A 25,709-nucleotide genomic window follows, 5' to 3' on the forward strand; every position below is an offset into this window, starting at 1 on the left:
CTGTATCATAACAGTATGTTGATATTCTGGCATGACAAAAGGGAGGTCTTTCTCTAAATGATAGTGCATGTTCAAACTAGCTATGACATGAGTGACTCTTATTTTCACACCGCTGAATTAGATCACTGTATTTCGCAATAAAGACAACGGTGTAATAAAATTCCCTTCAATTCAGGTTTACTTGGACAAAAAATACAACAACCATCAGAGTTTTCTTTTCATTCAGTTTATTTCCTTCACAGAACAAGTTTTAAAAATTGTGACACTTTTCGATAAAACTACGCTTAAATTTTACATCAACTACATCAAAGTTGAACTTCCCCTTCTCTTTCCTTGCCTTTCATGGAATTTAAAAATAAAAACAGAACAGAAGTCATTATTGTATTTGCATGTCATGACAAGGAAGTGTTGAACGTGCCCCTAGTCACAAACGGCTCCGCGTGGGAAATCATCGATCAGTTCTAAAAGAACAAATTTTTGAGGTGGTTGCCGCTACATATTAGGGCCCTCGGCACCAGTCTATGTGAAAACAGATTGAAACAGACTGTGGCGTCATCAGCTATGATATTGGCAGGGAAAATTTCAAAGAATGCCAAGAGGGTGCGGGCAGGGGGGGGGGGGGGAGGTGGTATGGATCAATATAGAAGCATAATGCTACTGTCCCCTTACAGGTGGACTTCAACTAACTTTATGAAAAAAACAATAAAAATACAGACAATTACATTATAAGACACGGGGAAAGTATTCACTGTAAATATGTGATGTCATATACTGTAATTTGGTTTACAATCATTTGTTTGGACTTCTGTGCTACCTAAATTCAAATCTACAAACACTGACTAAATGTACTTAAACTAGTAGGATATACAGAATCATGCATCTTAAGTTCATCGACATGTGCACTCAAAAAAAAAAATTGATTTGCTGTGGGTCTCTCTCCACTGTAAAAATCAACTGCTGTTTGGAACAGAGGGAAGAGAGAAAATGAAGTTCATAAAATGGTTTTGACATAAAAGTCTGGTGCATTGTACGTTGTCAACGAGTCAATTCACTGTTATGCTGACAAACCAATGAGGGGTGACAGCACTATAACAGAGACAACTTACGGTACAAAATTTATCTGGTCAACTATGCCATTATTAATTAAACACCTTTCTAAACACAAGTGACCTACGTAGAGAGTACTAAGTAGAAAACCAGAAACCAAACTAAACTCAGAAACGCCTGAAAATTCAAGAAAGGATTTTCAGACCAAAAAATGTAAATATCAAATAAATAAACTGAAATCGGGCACATTTTACAATTAGTGGTTGTCTTTTTTTCACTGATTTTATAAATCTATATGCTACTTGTTATTCTGGGTTTCAAAATGCCTCCAAGTATGTCACTGTTTTTTACATCACAGTTAAAAACTCAAGCCGGGCAACACTGTTACAGCCAAGGATAGTCTCAGACACAAGAAGTATGATGTTGTTGCCTGCTACAAAAGATATCAAGATTGGCTCCTTTGAGAACTAGTGTGAATATGTTCAAGGAAAAATGAAACAGTTTCACCTTTCTACAGATGCTAATTTAAGCTAGAAACTGGAGTTTAGTAGGTGCTGTGTAAGAAGAGCCCATTGGGCATCTGGAATTCTTTGTAATTGCCGCAACACTTTGTCTTTGACACCTCTCAAGACAGGAAATGAACTTGACACCTTGTCGCAAACACTTAACGAATACAGAAAATGTTGAAGTGCAGCTGATGCTGATCCAGCAATTTAATTCTTTGAGTGCTGTAATTTTTCCCACCAAAATGTTAGTGTAACATTTTGCCAAATTTTATGAATTTTTCTGTAGTTTTTTTGATAATTTTGGACCAAATGGAAATCACATTTCCTTGGCTACAGTTCTTTATCAAAATTTTGGCAAAAATCCGAAAAAATTTGATGGAGGTATATTCTGTAAAGGTGACAAATATTGACTTTGGCGCTCAAAGGGTCAAATAGCTAGCTCACTATCACAACAAGCAATTGAAACAAACATGTCACATCATTATGTTACCATTTCAAATCACTACAATCACTAAAGAAAGTTATTTCATGCAACTCATCCTAAATGTCTTTAGTGGCGGGATGTCGTTTATCAAAACGTTTTCTTAGGTTTTTTTTAGCATACATGGTCAATAGCAAAATGTCACTTAAGGCATTGAAAGTATATGAAGAATCAGCTTAGCTGAGCAAAATATGGCATGTTATATTAAACTATATGTGGCCACTGGAAGAAGTTGTAAATTACGATTAACTCATGAATATTCATTTATGACCATGTTACAACCCTATGTTGATTTGACAAAAGCACAAATGTAATAGTGACCGATACAGGACAGAAAATGGTCAACAACACAACAACTCTGTGATTTGCATGTGTGACATGTACACAAACAAATGTGTTCTCACGATCACTTTGATTGACCGATGTCTCACTGACAGAAAGGAACTTGAACTGATTGGATTGTCAGAGAGAACGATGATTATTGATTTCTGCAAATAGTATCTGTTTGCCCGAGAAGCAGGCAATACACTCAGAAATGCAAGCAATAAATTGGCGACTTCAGTCCAAAATTTGTAGGTAGTTTTCTTGCCACTTCATATTCTGCTGTGATAGCAATAACAATTTGGATTCAAATTTAAAAGCTTTAGGTTGTCAGTTTTTACTCTCTGTAATAAAAATATGCGTTTGACAAACTGTCAACATACATCAGATGAGAACACTAAAGTTGCCACGAATATCACGTCTTTAATTCTTCGTATTATTTTGACCCTTGTATTTACAGTGATCGTACATAGTACAACAGACACCTTGGCACGTGACAGATATTAGTTATGTGGACTAAAATGCATCCAACGTTGAGTGATTTTTTATTATTTCACTTGGAATGTAAGGAAACAGAGCTGCTTATTGAAGTGACGTTGTCTCTGCCGATTTCTCTTGAAAGAGTCGGCAAATGCTTGGTAGGCTTATTAATCTCAACAGGACAACAATATCAAACAACTTTCACGTACACTATTTTCATTTTGGCCCAAGGAAAACACAGAGAAGTACAGGAGTGCCATGGATTTAGATACATAGCCCCTACTGCGTGATGAAATCACCACTGACAATACACGCAATTCTATGAAATGACATTCTATCAAAGTCATCATAAATTGACAACTCTGCACTTAGTCTGCCTTGGCAAAGTCTTGAAGTCTGTAAAAATTTTAATTTCACTTGTCTGAGCTATCTATGTATATCTGTGAATCACAGTGTTTTTCAAGAAAAATAGTTTTAATACTAAACTACAAGAGATTAGAACTACGTTGTTTTACAAAGAATTTCAAAAGTACGCTATCTGCTACTTGTATATTACCTACAAACAACGATCATGGTTAGACACATACTTGACTTTTCACGTTTCATTACTAATTTATGAATATTTCCCTTTTTTAACCTTGTTTGTTATATTTTTTATTATTCCCTTATTTCTGTTGGCTACAATGTTAACAAGATTGCACTAGAATGAAAGAATCCACTGCTTTTTTAAGTCTTACAAAAAATCTCAAAGACAGCCCACCAATGTTTCTGTGCTGACTACGTTATGTACTCGGCGGCATCCAAGAAGACAAACTTCTCACACAAGTTCCTTGTGCATTGTTTTCATACGTTGGTGTGCCATTTGTTCTGATAAAGCTTGATTCAATTTCAGTTGACAGACAATGTGCTCCTTGTTTCTCGTACAAAAAAAAATAAAACAAAAACACAAAACAAAAGTACAACAACAAAATATAAATACTATACATATACACCTGTTGTAGACACTGATATCAAGAAGTTGAACGTTATTGAATTCCCAACACATGACAAGAGTCTGTTTTCTCATGAAATTCAGAATTTTTTTCTCAAGATGACAATTTTCATGACAAACATACTTGTTGATCATACAGCATTTCAAATTGTAACTCCCTGCAAGATTACTAATTTTCACAACCGTTTAAAACTGTGCTTGCCGTTGCATTAACATTTTTTACTTTAATTTTTTTTTCTTTGAAATGTTGTTATGAGTACAGAATAAAGTATCAACTGAGAAAGAGGCAAAGGCTATGAGCTGAAGGATATCAAACTATAGTTATTCACTTCAAACGGATGAATACACTGTAAATTTACTGAAAATATCTATATTGAAGACGACACAAGGAAGTTATTGACACATACACACAAACACATTAGATCTCTCTCACACTTTGATTCAAACATTGCACAGTGATGTAACAAAGAGCCGGATATTTTGACAGAAATGAGGTACAAAATAATTCATCCTTGGTCCGCATTTACCACATCAGTTTCTGTGTGTGTGTATGTGTGTGGTGTGTGTGTGCGTGTGTGATGCATTTCTCATGAATTTCCCTAGTGGTGAAAAAAGCTGTATGATTACTAAAGCCAGGTGGTTTGTTCTGATGTCAGCTTACTGTAGCATTGTTGTAGGAGGTTCTACATGTTGTCTGTTGGCACATTTGAAAGTATATCTCACCAACAGCCATGTCATATCTTATTTTTATTCTACAATTTATGTACTACTGAGCAAATCTGAGTGGAAAAAAAAATGTCAAAATTTTGTGCTTGTAACATTCAGAATACCATGACTCGGTTTTTTTCATGAGTACAAAAGGTACTTTGTTCAAATGGTATTTCTATTCCTATTGGCTGAACATCAAGAGCTTTCAGGTCTGTAAACCAATGAAAGGTGGTGTAAGAAAAGACAGTTTTGTGTTGGAAGTCACTGTATTTCAGAATTATATAGGTGACATTGGTTTACACAGTCTGGAGAAAGAGACTTATTTCAGAAGCATGTGGACCCAAAAAATTAGTCTTTTGTAAATCGGATCAATCTATACGAATGGTTGAAGATACGGACAGGTGTTGACTTCCAGTTTTCAAAACAGGCAACAGTATGGATGGGGCTTGATTGATGATTTGAGACTAGCTACTGATGCAATTGGAGGGGAAAATGCAATAGACGTCATGATTATCATCAAACTACCGTACATCAAAAAGCCTGCAGACCTAAAGAGATACATCGCACATGTATCTGACCTGTTGCTGAATAAAACTGACTACAGGAAAAAATGCCTCCTCTTGATCAGCACATTCCTACGATTAAAAGGTGCCTTTTTTTATCCTGGAAAGAGAAGAACACTAATTTCATGAGAACACAAATTTAAAACATCTCCTGGCACACTGATTCACACGTTTTACTCATCAACAGACATCATCCATGTGCAGGACCGAGCTAAACACTTTTCTCACTGGCCACATGATCTGAACAAAATACTCTGACCAAAAAATTTGCACTAACTGGTGAAGAATAACAAGTTCCATGTTGTTAGGATATTAAACATAATTAACTGTTATTATATGTACATTAAATTGACATACAGCAAAAAAAAACAACGGTAAAATTTGACTAAAGAAATAAGTTTCTTGATATTGTCACAAGCATTACAATTGATTTCATAATTGTAAACAAAGCGACATAAGGGCAAATGGTGACATGACTGAAAACTGTATAAAAATGGACTTAAACGACAAAGTTTATTTTTTTAAAGTTTTTTCTTTGCGTCATTGAATAATGTGTAATTTCTTGGTAATGATTTCAAACAATGGCAAAATTGAAAGAACCAATGAATTATGAAAAATATAAAAATACATATTTTTTATGACATAATTATGAAAAAAGATGTCAGAAATTGAAATGAGCGTGTCCCGTGCAAATGTATGAAAAAAATCAGCTGGATCGTACAATATTAACACAGCTGGCAGATTTACTCCTTTATTATTACCGGTATGTATTGAGCATTTTTTTTAACCTACGTTCTGAACAATTTTCACGTAAACATTAACTCAGGAATTACACTTAAAAAAGTATTTCAATCTTTGAAACAAGTCTAAGATTTGCACATTTTGGGCCGACTGGCATCAGCAGAACTCGCGCCTCAGTCACAGCCGAGCTGTGCTGGAACAAACAGAGAATCTTGTGGTTCCTACTTGACACTGTAGTTATTGAGACAAAGAAGTGATCTGTGGTGGTTTTCTTGAGAGTCAGAATTATTTCAATCCACAGTAAGACTGTCCTGTGCCCAGCCAGGCGAGGAAATACCGCCCTCATTCGATGATGTTGGCCAAGAATTCTAAGAATCGTTTAGAGTACTGTTCTGGTTTCACTGTTGAGATTTCTGCACCAGCCTTGAAAAACACAAATGAAAGATAGAAGAATCAGTACGAATTTACTTGAAACTTTCTAATGTCAAAAGCCCAACGTTCTATACACACATACATTCATTCCGCTGTACCCATTCTATTATTGCTGCCCTCAATAAGAGCCAAACCCCATTCAAAACAACCAGTTTGCTTCAATTGAGTATTCTCAATGGCTAAAGTAAACTTGAAAAGGGCAGAATCTAGCTGACACCGGATGGACCAACTGTTCAAACTCTGACATCTGTACCATTTTCATTGTGATACTTTTGTAAAGTACTAGAGACTGGAGAGCTACGATGAACAATTGTGTTGGTACTCATTTGAAATTTGCAGATGGTTTTAAACTGGCAAATCACTACCGTTGAATGTTTGGTTTGCAAAGTTGCTATCATCAAATATAGAAATAACGGGCGACGCGCTGACCATTAACGTTTATTTACGTTAATGGTCAGAGCGGAGTCTGTTATTTCAATTATATTATAAGCGAACCCAAGAAAACCGTCAAAATTTGCGAAAATTTCCGGAGCGAACGACAACTGGGCCCCAGAAACTGAACAATACGCGACGCACTATCACGCGCGCTTAAAAAATTGGCAAATCCGGAGATGTTTTCAGAAAATAATATCTCAACTTGACCTACAAGTGCTCCATTTTATTTTGTGATTGATTACGATTTACGTTTGAGCTGTAAAGTTACGATACTTTGAGTTCTTAATTTTATTATTCATATTCACGGGCATGTAAACAAACCATTACTGTGTATTTGTGGTCAGTCACGTGGTTCAGCTCGACCAATCAAAATGCGACTGGGCAGGGCATGGTAATATAATAAATCTTATAAACACTATAAAACGGTACTGGTATGTACTGATGTGTGTTTTTTTCCTTTTCACCATAACTTCCAAAGTACATAATGTCCAACCTCCCTCTCCCTTTCCCACCCTACTTGTAAAAGAGGATGGGTTGGGCTATCAAATATCTTTGCAGTAGAAAAGACTAGATATTTAATCAAGTTTCAATGAAGGCATCCATTGCAAAACAAACATACATTACTTTGTTGGTTTCCTCTGCGTATCAAATCTATCATCTCTTGCAAATCATGAAAGAAGATATCGAAACCATAAACGATTTTTGAAAGAAACGCCCTACAAAAGTGTTTTGTGTTTTTTATGAAAGAAGCACTAGTTTGATAAACCCTGCCCTGATGAAGTATTGTCCTGACTGAAGACTTGAAAGTCTTAACACTTACCCCGTGTTTCACTGTCTTTGCGGCCTGTGCAGCCCTTTTCCTTGCACCCCAGTGGGTTAAAATGTCTATGAGTGCCATGAAGTAGATTTCCTTACGTGGTGCTTCTGAAAGAATATATCATCAAAATAAACACGATATAGTAATATGCAATGATCTAGAAATATGACATCAGTCACTATTCCCAAGATGTTTGGTAAGTGAGGACAAATACCCTGGTTGTCCGTTTTAAAATTTCAACATAAAAAGTGTTTGAACATGGCTATGCCATAGATCGAGTGCCCTACAACAAATGCAAGTTGTAAACATGTGTCCCTGACACTGCCTGCAAAATTTGTGCAGTCATATCAATCTAAAGCCAACATAGAGAATCGGAGGTGAACAATTACCAAATTTTTTAAACTGATGTTCAACAACCCGGGAACAAATTTTGTCCAGTTATAAAGCACATAATAAACAAATATAGATGAACAGTGTATATCCAACACTATACATTTACTACCAGTGAAAAAAATACCAGTATATGTTTAGTCCTCATCCACTCAATTCCTGCAATACTTACGGGTTACTGGCTACACATCCATCATCATTTTAAAAACTTGCTCAGGGACAACGGATAATTACACACACCACATGAAACTCAATTCATTTGGCCTCAAACTTCCCTTCCCCTAAACAAAAATCGTGATGTGCAAAAGCCCTACATGTACATTAATAATGACTTGAGCTTCCTCTGAACAAGACAATTTACTGAAACACCTCGTTGACGTTGAAGATTGCCGACTGGTTTTTCAAAACAAATATTTCAAAGAGAGATCTGAATTATGACAGAGTATCATGCACTCACACATTTTCCATGGCCTAATCATGGCAGATAGTTGTGAGTAGCACATGATAACTTAACCAAACCCCTTCCCGTCACTAAAAGCAATGAGTTTTGTTTGTCATATGCATCTTTAAATTAATCCAAAGCTCCTTAAAGCCCCATTAGCTGTACCTTGTTGCACATTTTTGATAAGATGGTCTGACATCAAATGCAGCGTATGTAAAAGTGCCTACAGATGTGTGTCCACAGAAGAGTTTTCAAACTTTGGTGACGAATGCACATTTTGATTCCAACAACTAAATCATTTCCAGTTGCAATTCAAATATGGCTGCTGTAAATATATGTGTTAGCGTCTCATCCACCACCAAGGATTGAAACAGGAACACTTTCAAAGACAATTTAGGGTAATTACAGGAATCCAAAATATCTCTCTGAAGTTTGGACGGTATATTTTGATTGGTCAAATGCATCGAGATACTGCTAACGGGGCTTTAAACTGGCCTCATTAACACTTAGCATGCAGACTCCCTACACCCAGGTATCCGGCAGGGACTACGTTATACTGATGAACTGTACCCATAACTGATAAAATCTTGAACTTCGATACAATTATGCACAAAAGACCGCACCTGCTGAGCTTTTGTAGCCGAATATATCCACATCAGAGTCATACTGGCCAGGTTGCGGCAGCTGAAATGTATAACCTGGTTGTGGACTGTCCGGTGGTGTAAATGCTGCATTACTTCCACTGTCGTCTTCCTCTTCGTCAACACCGTTGCTCTCAACTTCCATGTCTTCGGCCATTTCTTGTTCTGCCTTCTCTACGTCGTGGATTCCGACTAGTAGACTGTAATCCATTAATTTTAATTCTGATAAAAACTATTGCATGGAAGAAGGAGAAGAAGAAGAGGAAATCAGATGCATATTGTTATCTTATTGCTCCTATGAGAACACCCTGCTTTGATTTCATCCTATTGTTTTCAATGGTTTGGTCGGACCTGAATACACAGAAATGGGGGTGGAAGACATAACATCACTGACAGGACTCCAATAGGCCTAATTCATAGAAACACATAGAAGTCTACAGACTTTTGGCCATTTTACTGGAGAATTTTAGTATAATATAGAACACTTTTTGAAAGGGATGAGTTGTAGACTTAACCCTTATCCTGCCAAGTTCATGTATTATTGTCAAGTATCAAGTTGTTTGAAACCTGTCAGACATAACATGTCTCATGTTGCATTTTAACAAAGACTGGAACATTTTTAAGGCTCCTGAAAACATAGACACAGTAAACAAGATTGTTACTAACGAGACCTGCTATATAATGTACCATGCCAAGCTGGTGACATTACAGGTTTTTAGCTCAATGCCGCTTTTTGTCGACTCAGCAGATAGGGAAGTGACAGGCCTCCCAGGATAAAGGCTAACATTTCCTCTCAGTATCACAAAGCCAGCACAATGCTGTCCATTCCAACCTGTGGTCTGATTCTAGCAATTTCAAAAGACAGGGCTCAACTCAGGCAAAGATAAACAGGGGCAGCTTTAATTAATGCACTGTAGCTATGCCATGCAGAAGTGATCAAAAGGTTAAAATTGTTGGAGTGGATCAAGTGCATCAGAAATGTCATCTGTTGGTTGATTGCTAGCCAATCTGGAATGCAGGAACACAACTTCCGGACAGGTACTTCCTCATGTGACCACACACTTCCACACAAACGGTGTCATTTCTCAGAGATAACTTCTTCCTTTACATGAATTTCTTTCCACCTCGCGGTGATGACTGTCATAGATATACACTGCACAGTAAACAAATATTAAAATGCTACACATATGAATGTGGCTGTACTCCTACTTAAGTTACCCTCCCTCAAGTTCATGACAAACAATGCACATCCCCCCTCACCAATCATCCCGCGCCCACCTTATGATTCTATGGTTCATTTCTTTACTGATAAACTGATCATCTTTATTGAAAGCAGTTTGGTATAATTTGATGACACAAATCCATCTTGACAATTAAGTCATGACACTGGGATTCTAATAAATACATGTGATATACGTAGCAACTATCTTCTGCAATTTTCTACACAGGTTACACTCCCTACAGAGAGAGTCATATAAAGCTCTGATCACGGATGGATGTTACTACCTAGGGGCATTTCACAAATGCTACTAGAGTTGAACTCTCATAGACTTGCTGTTATGGATGCTACATTTTATCACACAAGCTGTTGTCATGCTGACATCTGTGCAAAGAGTGATTCATAATTTGATTTCAGGGTGTGGATAAAAATTACATAACTGAATTTCTTTGTTGCCTAATATAGAAATACAACACTGTTGCAACAGAATGGGATATTGATGATTTTTTCAAAAAAAACACTATTTATTATCATTTTCCTGCAGGACCTGTCACTAGCCACCCTGCAGCATCAGTGAAAAGTGGTATGGGGAATTATAACCATTGAACTAAGCAGTTCCTAAGGTTCTCCATAGGGAGATTTATGGGGTGGGCAACCCTTGTGTTTTTTGGACAAATTTATTCATATGTTAATGACTACACAAACCAATGCATTTGCCTAACATAATGATATACAAATTATGTTTTGTCATATAAAATATCCACCCCTCTGTATTCCAAAGTTCTAGAGAACACCAAGTCCCATATACTACAATGCAACATACTACTTGAACTCAGCTTGCCAGTCTGAGCCCTATAACATCCACCTATACAGGGTGTGTGTCACTGGACTTGGCTAGCTATACAATAGGGAATTTCACAGACTGATCATACCAGTTTCTGGGCACCCTGCAAAATCAAAACAATTTTTCACGATCGCAGCAGAATTAGGATTTAAGTCATACCATACCTCCACATCTCGCTTAAGTTGAGCAAGAAATTCTTCTTTATTCTCAGATCCAATATAAATTTTATGATTTTCTTTGACAAAATCGTTATCTTTAAAAGTGGGGAATTCTTTGGCCTGTTGAAGAAAAAGAATCTTTGATCAAAAGACCTGTGACATTGTAAAAATAAAAAAAAACCAACAGTGACAAAAATTGACATGTGTTTCAATTAAAAGGCCAGAAGCTGTAACTTCTGATGATTTTTATTCCTTACTTTTGTTTTTAATTGCAACAACAGTTTTTTGTTCTACTCCCAAAAAGCATGTTCAAATAAACGGTATTCGACTTGTCAACTCAGTCTGTACATGTGTCAACTGCATTGTTAAACTGCACTGACATCCACTGTGCACTGGCCCTTTAACTTGGCAGTCCTCAATCCCTAGTTTCCACATTGCTGGTTGTCAACATTGACTGTTTATGTGTCATTTGCATTTCTTCTCCTTTGAAAGTTGTACCCAGTCGGTAAATTTGTTCAGAGATAAAGCTGATAAGAACCCTGCCCCCTTCAAGACATGCACACATAGACCTGTTCGGTTCCATAGTAAAAACATTCAAAAAACATACAACTCAAGGGGAAATAGATAAAGATGGAAGGACATAGATATTTGTCAATCATAATGACTTGGAAAATTTTACAGGGCACACAGCTCTTCATCAAGACAGAAAGAGCATCAGATACATGTATAATTATAAGCCTTTTGTATATGGTAGAGTGTATTGACATCAGTGTCACTTCTCAATAAGACATTTAATTGTTGTGCTGTTTCAGTGGTTTTCCAATGACAGCACGTACTTCTGTATCCACAATCCAACGCTGTTTGGATACTGTACGTCTTTCGATAAGTAACAACAACTTCCACAAATTTTTAAGTGTTGATAAATCAACAGTGACTGCTGCTCATAAAAGAAGCAATCACCCTGTTCTATTACACGGACGGTACAAGCTGCCGTGCATTTACTTCCATGTACAATATCAACTAATTAAGAAGCAAACTGCCAGCATGCTAGAACTGATCACATTTTTCTAATTTAATCACAGATGCTTCCACATTTTGGACTTCCGTGCCATACAAGTACATGTACAGATTGGAGAATAGTCGATAGCATTGTTTTGTTACTTAAGCTGGGGGTGAGGGAGGGGGAGTTTTAGGAAGGGGAGAGCAAAGTCCTTTGATTCTGTGGTTTGAAGCACCAGAATGAAGATACCTTCCCGAGGTGACTGAGTGCCACACGTTGTGGGTTTGAAATCTGATCAAAATGTACTGAAAATACCATAGACAGTGATCCTGTGACCTAGTTCTATTTCACTGCCGTCAAACAGAAAACTGGCATCAAAAATATGCAAATAAAAACAAAAACACCAATTGAAGTAAACAGCTGGGAGTGAGTTGAGGTGCAGAATTCAATGGGCAGCATATCATAGCACCCGATGCACAGGCAAAGTTTTAAAATATTTGAAGACAGATTGAAACATGTCACAATGCACAGCTTTAATAGCATAGCCTAGAGATTTATTGAAACTGAGTATATATATACAGGGTCAATGACACCGAGATCTGACCCCTCACCTACCTTCTCCTTATCACTTGCTTGTCTGTCGACGGTTGACCCCTTCAGGTCAAATTTTTTGTGAACAGTTAGACTGGTACTGAGTATACTTCGCATGACAATCATGTACGTCTCAGTGCCGTCAACAGTCAGTCGGTACATCCCCAGGTAGTGTGGCAGTAGTGTCTTACCGTGACGTTCAACGATGAACTGTATCATAAAAGATGAAGAGTGGAAATGTATCAGATACATCCATAATGGGCTATATCGAAAGTTCACACAATCAGTTTTACATCATATTTATCTGTTGGTCTGAGAACTGAGTTCACCAGGACATAGCCCATAATAATCACCCTGAAGACAAAATTGGTGTTTCTTTTATGACCCTTACGTGACCTTCCATCCTGACTCTGCATGACCTTACACGAACCCAGGTACTTTCATGGATAGGAATTCAACAGTTCCACTAAATGTCTAAAAGCATTCCTTGAATTACATAACAAAATTGCAATGCCACTGTAAAATTTATTTTCACACAAAATTTTTTAGTATTCTCACAACAAATTGTTGAATTTTTGATTTTAAATGCCATATCAAAACAAAATGTTAAAGTATGTACAGATAAAGTCATGCAGGGATTATACAAATTGCCTGCTCCTGCAGAAAGCAAAAACAAAAATCTCTCTTCAAATACATGTACAGATGTGTGGATATGTGTTATGAATAGTTGAAATTCACTATCTTATTATAATAATCAAATTAATATGCTATAAATACAAATTCTAAGCGTGAACATTTTCAGGATTTAAGTAAAAGATGTATCATTAACTTACTAAACAGTGGTGATTTACTGGGTGATATGGTAAAATAATGAGAACAATTTTTGAATTTTCAAGTTTTATACACTAACAGCACAGAAGGGACAATGAGAAGGGGCATTCATCTCTTTCTCAATGCATCAGACAAAGTTACTCCAACCCTAGCACTTTGTTTTCTCTCCATGACATGATTGAGGAATCCACTCGGCCGTTATAAGATTTCATGGTACTTTTCCTGTAAAGGTCACTACAATAAACATTAAATGGCTACGTATGAACATGTGACCTGTGACCTCAGCACACTATAAAGGCTGGAATAGCACAGCATGCAGGGATATGCACTACATATATTTCTTCTCTCAAACTTTGCTTTCCAAATTGTCTTTACAGTCTGTATAAAACTACAAAAAATCTAACAGAAAATATTTTATCTTTGCGATTCTCTACAATATCAAATTCAAATATATTGAAGCCCTGTATTAGATTACTGCAGAGTCGGCTTCAGAACTGTCACCTTTCTGAGTCTTTCTATAAAATTTATTGTCTTTGAATATAAGCAATTCACTCACAGTCAGCTGTATGCTTTGCCATGATAATTTACAATGCACTCCGTGGGATTCATAAAATTTCTTATGCATTAAAATGGATACTCAGCCTGGATAATGGTACCACCCTGTGGATAATGGTACCACCCTGTGGATAATGGTACCACCCTGTGGATAATGGTACATACCACCCTGTGGATGGTGATATGTATCACCCTGTATGTAGGTGTACCTGATCATTTAAAATCCAAGCAGCTTTCTGCAAACAATTTTGAACTATTTTCAGACAGATATTTTCTAAGCTCTTTACATTTAAGTGAAATGACATTCAGAACTGTAACGTGATATCTTGGAGGCATATTACCAATCTGGTCTTTGATTTCCCTGACCTACATGTACATGTGCCAGCTTATGTGGGGTATTTTCCGCACCCATCAGTTGCTTTCCAATCTTACATTGCAGGAAATATTTTTGAGCACAGACTAATTGTTGGCGACAGCTCTTGGCAAAAGAAATATCACTGACAATGAAGGACAGTTCCACAAAATGACTGAAGCAAACAGCTGCATGAATATTATGAGCTGATGTCGTACTTTTTTCCCAGATTGGCAATGGAAAATCCGTTGCATGATGCCCAAACAATCACTTTCTGTAGAAATGGTTTATCTAGAAGCCACTGTAAAACCCTAAAATTACCCATTTCCATTGCTCGATGGTGTTCTAAACTTTTTTGGGGGGTGACATTACATTACAATATTAAATTCTTGTACTGAAATAACCCTCAACTTTTAATGGGCTGAGTCAATTGATACTGTAACATATGTTCTTTTTTGTTTGAAAAAACACACAAAGCACTCGCACAGTGATATTCACTTCCACTGCTACAAAAACAGTACTGGGTATTCCTTTCAGATACCAAGTATCAAATTACAGCATTTATATCATGAAAGTCAGAGCACTCTAACATGTCTAATAGACAGTATTAACCCTTTGAGTTCTGTAATTTTTTAAAACCAAAATTAAACATTTTACCAATTTTTATCTAATTTTTTTTTCATAATTTTGGACCAAAAGGATATCCCATTTCATTGGCTAAAGTTTTTTATCAAAACTTTGTCAAAACTGTGAAAAAAAATTGACTTGGGTATATTTTATAAAGTGATAAAAATTGACTTTGGTGCTCAAAGGGTTAAGCTTCTAACAAAAAGTAGGTAGCTTAAGATTCAGTCAAAAAACTTGAGCATATTTATATTTGAAATAATTTCTTTTGTAAAAACGGTCAAAAACTGCAGAATGCATTTTTGTTAAACAAGCTAGACTACATGTAGTTTAATAGCAGATGGAAATTGAAAAATTATCTATAAATGTTGTTGAGATTCACTCAGAGAAAGTGCCATTTGCAACATGAAACAAAATGAAGGAGTGAAGAGTACATTTACATGCATTCATCACAGAAAAACTTTTATTAAGGTGAAACTGAAATAGCCACCACCCCAGTGTCAACACTATGGGGAAAAATAATTTTTTTTTATCTTAAAAAAGTGAATTTAAGACATTTAAAAGTTAATTTAATGAAAGAGCCTTAAAATGAACCCAAACAAGTGATAGATCAGAGAACAACTGCAATAATTTGAGTGTCTGAATATCTGTCCCCAAGGCGCATTCTACCTTAGCACTGAAATATCTGCTAGCCTCTGTTCATTTTGAATCAAACTGAATACAAACTGGTCTGGCTTATTCATCCAAACACAAGTCAAAAGCTGTGATGAGGTAAAAGGTGAGTGGCAAGGACAATAGCTGTTAAACTTTAGATTATATTTCACTGTGTCAGATTCACAAAACAAAATTTTCTAAATTTTATTCTTCACACCAGGATCTGTTAAAACTCAATTGTCAACCACACCATTGGTGATAACACACACATACCAATACAGGTTGTATTTAAAAGTTGAACATTTTGAAATGTGGATATAATTTTTGGAGTTACAGTATTTCACAAACATAATACAGAAAACAGGACATTACAACTGTTGGAGTTTTCCACGTATTTAATTTTTATGCCAATGAAGACATGGCAGTCATTTGGAAAGGTTTAAAAGAATGAAACAACCAGATCTGTCAATCAAGATGGAATGAGTACTTCAGAATGTCACGCAAGTTGAAGGTTAACATGTCTGCAGGATCATCTCCACACTTTAAATTGTAAAGTGCTGCCGGCCTAATGGACCAGGTATTACACGAATGCCCCTAAGATGACTTGTAATGGTGAAATTCGCAAACCATTAAGAAACAGTAAACACAAAAGTGTTAATTTACCGACATACAAATGCTATGCATCAGTCAGGGTTTGACAATTACAGTGATGGGAGAAGAATGAGAGTATTTTTTAATGCTAGGAGGAAAACTAAGAAAAATAGCCAGCGTGCGAAACTCATTAGCTGTTTGGAATTCAAACCTTCATGGGACTATTAGTAATCAGGCCTGTGAGAGAGTAATACCTTGATGGTTACTCTCTCCCTTTTATGGTGAAACTTACAGGCTTCCTTGATCTACCATCCATCAAATGCCCAGAGACTGGTTTCAATCTGTATCACACAGTTTACTATGGATACTGTGGCTACTAGTCTGGAAACCTGGCCACACTTTTCAAGTTTGCAGTTTTGAAAATTATGGCTGTTGTGCACAATGTGGTTACCTTCAACTACCGGTACAACTGAAGCGGTGACTAGAGTTTTCCTGTGCCTCCTTTCAACAGGTTTTACACAGCCAGCCCTTGTACTTTTTTTTTCTTCTCTCCAAGGCTAATTAAGGTACATGTAGAACGTGCCTCGAGGACAGATACTTGGACTCTAAAACTTTTCCAATTCTTTTCTGATCTACCACTCGTGGGGGTTCATTATAAAGCTCTTGGTGTAAAAAATCTTTTTACTGGCTAAGTTTTTTGAAATTTGAAAATTTTATTTTTCTCCATAGAGTTAACTCAGGGATGGCCGGCATTTTGAATTTTAAACATCGGTAAATCTTGAGTTATTTGTTTCCCTAATACCAAAATTTGCATGTTGACCTCAAATTTTTATTCTTGATTCTAAAAGAGAATTGTTGAAAAAACTCAAGAAGAGTTTGAGCAAAAGTTGAAGTCTTTCACTTTCAAGGCACACACTACCTTAAAAGGAAATCTCTAGCAATGTTTTTCAAAGGCTTCGGCAGATCTTCAGCAAACAGAACCAAATTTTTTTTATGCAGCTGTTTCTTAACCTTTTGCCAAAATGTGCCACTCTGACTGTACAACCCTGAATTATACTCATTTACCAATGTCAGTACAAGTTGATTTTTTTACACACATGTACAGCCAATAAATGAAATAAACCTGTGTCAGAATTACATAGCCTGTGACTGATAGCCTCATTAATCCCAGCTCTCTGATGTACTTCATCCTACAGGCGTAATTGGTTTCCAGAGAAACAATGAGGGTGTTTTTGTAACCTATTACAGCAAAAAAAATGGATGACAAAATGAAGATCATCTGGCATGTGGAATTAATGAGACGATACTGAAACACACACAGAGAGATCTATGCCTGTTTCCATTGATACTGCTCTTTTTTTTTAAAAAAACCTTAAATGCCCATAATACAATAACTTATATGTCTATTGAGCATAATTCATGGAATAATATACTTTAAAAATATCGAACAACATAAAATATACATGTATTTGGTACCATTATATGGAAACTGTGCAAGGGAGAAGTTGCGTAAAAGTCACTCTGACATTGTCAGACAATGATAAAACATTAATATCCATGTACATGGATATTTATTATAAATCATTTATCATCAAAAAATATCATTGATCTATGAGGCGATTTTAATCTAATTGTTAACAATGGTGCAGCAATACATATACAGAAATGTTTGCATCAATGAAGTTGGCAGTTTAGTAAGACTAAACCAACTTGTGTCAAAAGACGTTTCAAACCACAGCATCCTAAGCTTCAGAAACACAGGAATAGCCACATGAGAATTCACGAGTGTGTAAAAACATTTTCAGGATGTGGACATACGCAGATGAGTTTCCACTCACACTGACAGGCCCTTAAATTAAAACCACTCAAGACCTTGAGATTTGCACTGTCCCAATGAGAATTGATCTCTATTTGTAACCTTTTAAAGGAAACATGAAGATACATAAAGGTATTCATAAAACAAATCGATAGGATCAGCACGCATCAACAAGATGAAATGCCACCGAAAATGAAATTGTTATCAAAGGGTTACGTTACCCAGACAACCGTCACCCCATACATACCCTAAGCTGATAAAAAATATCTGTATTTTAAGTGTGAGTCATAAGTTTGTATTTTGTTTTTACCTGGTGATATTGTTTGAGGATATTGTGCATCATTTCCACCTCTTCTCTGGAGATTGTTTTGATGACGTATCTTTTATCGGATGAAATCAGGAAGCGGGCACCACTCCTTCCCGGTGAGGTACTCCACACCGGCTGTGACGATGCCAGGGAAATCTGTCAGCATGGAAGTGCAAAGGAGTTAAATTTTTAATACAAAAAAAAAGAAACACGTAGCTAGTTACACCCCCCTGAGTGTTATCACCATTCCTAGTTTCCTGACAGTGACATTTGATATTCAGTATCGGTTTCAAGAGACAATGGCTGTAACAGTCGATAGCTTTCCTCATATTTTGTTCTATTTATAGTATTCAACAAGTCATCGTTGATGACACAGTCCCCGCTTGTCCATTTTGTTATAATCTTTGGTGTCTAGGTAGCTGTGGTCTAGGTCGCTGTGGAATGACATTGATGCAACAGGTGCATCAGGCCTGTGACTTGCATAATAAAGTAATCTGAGGAACGTTCAATAAATGACTCATCTCTGCCGGTAATGACCACTGAAGGAACTTTTGATTACATCACACATAACGATGCCCTCACTGCCTCTAGTGTCATGACGGCACATACTATACACATGGTTTGGTGGAATTTTCGAAATGCTATGGGATTGGGTATGTTGTTGTAATCAGCCATCAGCCATTTCGGATCATATAATGAAACAATTTAATGTGCACAAGAATGCAGCCATAGTATTTTATCTTCGTATCACGTTTGAACAAAATCAGTCCATCGAGGGACAGTGACCTATGTTTATGTTTCAAAGACATAAAAAAATCACACCAAAATTGAAATCAAATGGCTGTCTCTTGACCATATGGATCATAGCACAAAATTAGTAGACATGCATATGTATGCCATAGTACTTTATCTTTGTACCAAGTCTCAACAACATTGGTTAAGGAATATTTGCATATGATTATTAACCCCAAAGACATGAAAAAATCCAAAAAAGACCATCGGGCAGAGATATTGGAAAAAAATTTACAATCTGGCAGCCATATTGGAACATGTCACGAAGTAAATTGACATGTATGCCAAAGTGCTTGATCTTTGTGCCAAGTTTGGACAAAATGGGTGTAATGACCTTTGAATTATGCTTCAAAGACATGCAAAATTCCAACAAAATGGCAGTTCTGCAGCCATATTGGATCCTATCGCAAGGTTAATTGATACATGCATATGCATGCCATAGTACGTGCTTTGCCTTTGTGCCAAGTTTGAACAAAATCGGTTCAAGGATGTTTGAGTTACGGTTCAAAGACATGAAAAAATCGCAAAAAAATGGCCACCTGTCAGCCATATTGGATCATTTCACATAATAAATTGGTGTTCATATGAAGGGCATACTGTTTTGCTTTTGTGCCAAATTTGAACAGAATCGGTTCAAGAATGTCTGAGTTATGGTCCATAGACATGAAAATCGCAACAAAATGGCCGCCTCACGCCCATATTGGATCGTATCGCAATATAATTTGACATGCATGTGTAGGCCATAGTGTTATGCCTTTGTGCCAAGTTTGAACAGAATCAGTTCGAGGATGTTTGAGTTATGGGTCAAAGACACGAAAAATCGCAAATAAAATGGCCGCCTCGCGGCCATATTGGATCATATCGCAAACTAATTTGACATGCACATGTAGGCCATAGTGTTATGCCTTTGTGCCACGTTTGAACAGAATCTGTTCAAGGATGTCTGAGTTATGGTCCAAAGACATGAAAAATCGCAACAAAATGGCCGCCTCGCGCCCATATTGGATTATATCGCAAAATTATTTGACATGGATATGAAAGCCATAGTGTTATGCCTTTGTGCCAAGTTTGAACAGAATCTGCTCAAGGATATCTGAGTTATGGTCCAAAGACATGAAAAATCGCAACAAAATGGCCGCCTCGCGGCCAAATTCGATCGTATCACAAAATAAATCGACGTGCATCTGTAGGTCATAGTGCTATGCCTTTGTGCCAAGTTTGAACGAAATTGGTCAGGCAGTGTCTGAGAAACTGTTGATGACGGACGGACGGACGGACGGACGGACGGACGGACGCACAGACGGGACCCAATCTATAAGTCCCCGCCGGACTTCGTCCGCGGGGACTAATGAGCACGTCTTCTCATTCCGCTCACTCTTTCTCCACACACAGTAAAGGTTACCCACAATGCAGCTTTGTTTGTACGCTCAGACATTGTTTGACGAAGGCCCATTCAATTTTATTCATTTTGAGCAATATCAAACTAACACTACAATTTAATTTCAAGATTATTTGTTGAAAGCATGCTCCTGAAATATCATTTATGTTACACATTCAAGAGTAAATTGAAATGAACAGCCAATATTTGTAGTTTCTACAAATTATACACTTCTCAAGGCAAAGTTATCAGTTACTGAGATAGTCTCATCACACCACCTGTACAGAACTTAAATGTTCTATGTCACAGACAATTAAAAAAAATCAATATCCTTTCTTTTGCCAAAACAGGTGCAGCTTACTCCCATTGTTTCCTTTAAAACATTGTGTGTAGCTGTCAAAATTATCCGTTGCCATAATTTCAAAATTGTTATCTCCTCCGTGGAAAAGAGCTTGATCTTCTCATTGATCAAAGTGGGAAATGAGAAAGACATGATCTTCAAACGAATGCTGTCAGAATTTGACCAAGCTGTTCTGTATGCAGGAGAAATTTGCTTCAGCTCAATTGCAACTTCAGTGTGTAGGAATCAAGGAGCATCGTGGGTACCACCACTTACTGTGCCACGGACACAGTATTTGCCTTGCCAACACAACACATTACGCACAGAATGCAGTATTATCATTGACAAATGAATTCTAATCCATGAAAAAATCTGAACATTAATCACATCATTTGTCGACAAGTTGAACACAAAACATCCCAGCATGATCACTGGGAGTAAAACACAAAACTGTTTTCAGACAGAAGAAAAATACTGGAAAATATGGCAACAGTTAACGCTAATGGAACTTTAAGTATATCCAAAACCTACAGAAAGACTGTTTATAATTTCAATCCATCTTGTCACAGATTTCTCTGACAGAAGCAGTCATGATGAAGTCTTTATACTCACTATGCCTAAAGCAACAAGCAAGAACTGAAGTATTTAAAAGCCTGCAGGGTCTAGAGGTGTTATTAAATTTTCATGATGCACTTTCAACAAAATTGCATCGCTTCATCTGTAGACACATCAAAGTACTTTTATCTTCAACTGTTCAGATAGACTTTGCTGCACAGATTTGTTTTATTGCCGGATGTATTTTCTCAAAAGACAAAAGTGTCCTTTTGTGGTTGGTGAAACCTATAATTTACAATGCTTTCCAATTATGGGCATGACTGAACAAGACTGCCTACACTGACTAATTTCATATATTAACATGTTCCTAGGGGGTCTAGCTTCATCATAAAGGTATGGAGGGCCCCCTAAGAAACTCCCATGTTCTCATAATGCAATCTGGGCCCAGTGTGCTACCGATGTGCCACACCATGATGCATATTTCTTACTACAGACCTCAGTTTTGACCGCAGGGAATGATATACTATACACACACAAATTTTTCAATCAGTACATGGACTCATAAATTAAAGGGACTGTAATTATAACTTTTGATGATTTTTTCACCATTATTCATTTATTGTTTATAATGTCAGGTACAGCTTCTTGTTTGACTGCCCAAGGCATATTGAGATACAGTGTCGAGCTCTTGTCAACTCTGCTTGTACATGTGTAGACTGCCACTGTTATTGTTATTGTTGACAGTGAATTCTGGTCTGGAGTAGAATTCAAATGTAAACAATGGCCGTGCATTTTACCTTTACAAACTTTGTGTTGACAAGCATACATGGAGGATGTTTCAATATGCTTTGGAGAGTAGAACAAGAATAGAAATTGAAATTCAACATGAAATTGGAGAAAAAATCAAAAGTTAAAGCTGCTGGCCATTTTCAATGCTAGTAGAGGGATCTTGATTACATAGAAGCAGTGTTCTCCCAAGAGCATTTACAGAGTGGTGGCCGCCACTTTTAATTTTTGGTGAACAATAGAAACTCATTAACATAACAGTTACATTATTGTTAGGCAAATTGGCCACCACTCTACCAGAAAATCCTTGGGAGAACACTGTAGAAGGCAAGCAAAAGTCATTGTTGTGACAGAACATGAAATAATACAATACTCACCATATAGTCTTGGTCATTGATATTAAATCTCTCTCTTAAATTTCTGAATACCAATGGACAATATTCTTTCACTTTGAAATGACTTGGAAGATTTTCTCTGAATGAGGGAAAAATAGAAAAATGGAAATTTTTGCTTTTAACAGAGGGTCACACACTGAACATGTTCGTACAATCAATACGTCTGGGAAAGTTAATATCACCCTTGGCCCTGAGTCAGAAACTTTCAGGGATCATATACTGTAGCAAGCCTTAAGAAGGGTTGGTTTGCCATCATGATACGGAAAAATAGCATTGATCGCGATTCCAGGTTTGTTACTAAATATAGCTGCACGCATGCGACTTCTGACAACACTGCCTAAAGTTCAGACAAATTTTGTTGTTGAATGCGCGGCTGTTGTTGCAGCTTGTAGACAGAGCCATAAATTCATACGAATTAGTGTGACTTTTTGTAGCCATTGTAACACTAGCAGGTCATATTTTCGTCGTTTATGCGGGGGAGAAATATTTATTTATGCACATTAATGAGGGAAAAAGTGACGTCATTTGCCATCAGCGCTATTTGATCTTGGTTGTAAAGATCAAATTTATGAATGTGAAGAGACAACTTCTGTCCTGTATGACCTACTTTGGCCTTACTTGTTGCTTTGCATATCTACATGTAAACTGTATCAGTGGCATATGAAATTTATGGCTACCACAGAAGATAAAGAATGCAAGAGTTAATTCTTTTGGGGGTGATAAAGTATAACGGTAAGAGATGGGATTTGCACAGCAATGCCCATAGGGTGAAGACAGGAAAGCTTATTTAGATCAAAGGTGAAAGAGAAAAAAACATGCAATATTGCAGAGTTATATTTTTAAAGGTAACTGGTAAGCACAGCTACCGTAATATTATCTGTACATTTTTAGCCAGACATGAGATAAACTGACCGGTACTTTACTCATTGCAGCTGTTTTTTCACCACAAAACTTGTCTCAAAAGGGAGGGAATACATCAACTGAATTCCTCCCATTTGTTGGCCATCTACATATATCAATGACAGTTTGCCACCTCTGTGAGCAATATGTATGTGTATACCCTTTAAGTACTATACTGTCTGGTGTGATGGCTCCACCAGACAGAACCCACAAAGGTTAATCACCAATTTCGCTGTAAATTTTCTGAGATCTGCATGGCCACGTCCACTTTTTTTTTTCATTCTGATGAGGTCCAAGAGTGCTATGGGTCAGGTTAAAGTATGATGTATATACAATCTGAGTATGAGATCACATCATTGGGCTTTTCTTTGAGGTAGACCCTGATAAGGGCAGGCAGGTACAGTGGCAGAGAATTTTTTCCAGGGATTTGAATTTTGCTGTAAACACAGTGGTAAGTCTCTAGTGTGGGCTATGCATTTGCCATCTAACCTAGCTTTCAACAAATTCATGTTAGAATCTGTGTGTTACATCAAAGTGGCATGTATTTATTACCATAACTCATTTTGATTTGTTCTGTTGGATTTTTTTTTATTCTCATTTGAAAGCAAGAACCAAAATGAAATTGACCCTGAGAAAAGCTAAACGTCTTAATCTGAAAACAGCCTTATCATACTCCTTGATTGGATTCAATTCCAAATATAGAGTATTTAACAACATAGTGTCACCAGAGTCGCCTTGAACTGAGATTTCCGGCTAAAATTTTTGAAGTAGACTTCTACGTAAACTTGGTGGAAAACACCACAATCATGTATTGTGAAAACACTGAAGAGGTTTCATGTCCTTTTTGGTATTTGTGTACATCTTGGATAGGTGTCGCTGTAATTGGACAGACATCACAAATCTCACACACACACACAGACCCTGATGTATGGTTTAATACTAGGGCAGTCTAAATCACTTCTTATAGATGAAACTAATCTTTGGGTTGAAGGAGTTTCACAACAGTATAACATTTTAAGACGGTTATTTAATCCCTATTCTCCAGATGGGGTTGGCTCATACCCACATTGTAAAAGCACATCAAATTTCATTATTAAATTTTCTTGTACAAGCCTGATTAGCTTCATTGATGGTAGTCACATAAAACTTGCGGACCAAAAACACGCTTTCAGAAAAGTTTTTTTTTGAAAATCTATGAAAAGCTGAAATCATCTTGAAACCAATCATGGATGAGAATAATCAAACTATGACACGATGAGACTTGGCGAGTTCAATATACCTTGCTGTACTTTCAAAATTTTGCAGCTTGCATACAAAGTCACGTATTTATTTTTTATTTTTATATGTTTGCTATAACATGCATTGATTGTGATGATAGAAATTATGGTGCCAGTTTCTCTTTGAAACTACGGCTGAAGGAAGGCCCTGTCTAGCATGACACCCAATAGGTGACCAACATTCAAAATGTATAATTTCACTAAAAATGTCAATAATATACAGCAATAGTTGTGCCTTTACATTGTGTACATGTTCATATTTGTCTTGGACATTCAAAGCTATTGAATGAAATTAAATCCTACATGTAGCCTTTAAGTAGTACCAGTACAATGTATATTGTATGTGCATCATTTATTTTCAAACAACATCAATTCTAACGCTTTTAACTTTCTGGCGAATATCAAATTGCTAAACATCAATATTTGCCTGGGAAAAGCAACCATGATTTTTTTTAAGTATGCTTCCTGACGAGATGAAATCCAATATTGGTATAGTAAACTGTCAGTGGTCCAGTTGATAACAACCAGTGTTTCAGGCAATTCAGACTGAACCAAATGTCATTTTGCCAATAGATTGCTGATAAACATGAGAATTTGCTGTACGTTATATCAACACTGGCGCCATTTCATCCATTATCACCGCTATTTTCACACTCGTCTTTTTTATGAGTCTTTTGTATGTACTACAAATGCGGCTTGGTGATTCTTGAAAATACCTGGCTTACGCAGACTAGAAGCCAGATTTACTG

At 36.8% G+C, this 25,709-nt stretch overlaps 1 protein-coding gene across 2 annotated transcripts in view; it reads right to left on the reverse strand.

Annotated features, from left to right (window-relative positions):
* Positions 1-210: 210 nt before the first annotated feature.
* LOC139140108 (phosphatidylinositol 5-phosphate 4-kinase type-2 alpha-like) overlaps positions 211-25,709 on the reverse strand; it is a 36,136-nt gene continuing 10,637 nt past the window's right edge. The window contains exons 3-9 of one of the 2 annotated variants that reach the window (XM_070709136.1): positions 22,766-22,862; positions 18,541-18,693; positions 12,832-13,017; positions 11,223-11,336; positions 8,978-9,227; positions 7,526-7,629; positions 211-6,261 (exon numbers count right to left, since the gene is read on the reverse strand). In XM_070709136.1, coding sequence (XP_070565237.1) covers positions 6,181-6,261; positions 7,526-7,629; positions 8,978-9,227; positions 11,223-11,336; positions 12,832-13,017; positions 18,541-18,693; positions 22,766-22,862 — 985 coding nt within the window. In that variant the 3' untranslated portion in view covers positions 211-6,180. The remainder of the gene's footprint in view (positions 6,262-7,525; positions 7,630-8,977; positions 9,228-11,222; positions 11,337-12,831; positions 13,018-18,540; positions 18,694-22,765; positions 22,863-25,709) is intronic. The other variant, XM_070709137.1, reaches the window with a different exon arrangement.

Source organism: Ptychodera flava, chromosome 9 (genome assembly GCF_041260155.1).
Source record: "Ptychodera flava strain L36383 chromosome 9, AS_Pfla_20210202, whole genome shotgun sequence".
Lineage (NCBI taxonomy): Eukaryota > Metazoa > Hemichordata > Enteropneusta > Ptychoderidae > Ptychodera > Ptychodera flava.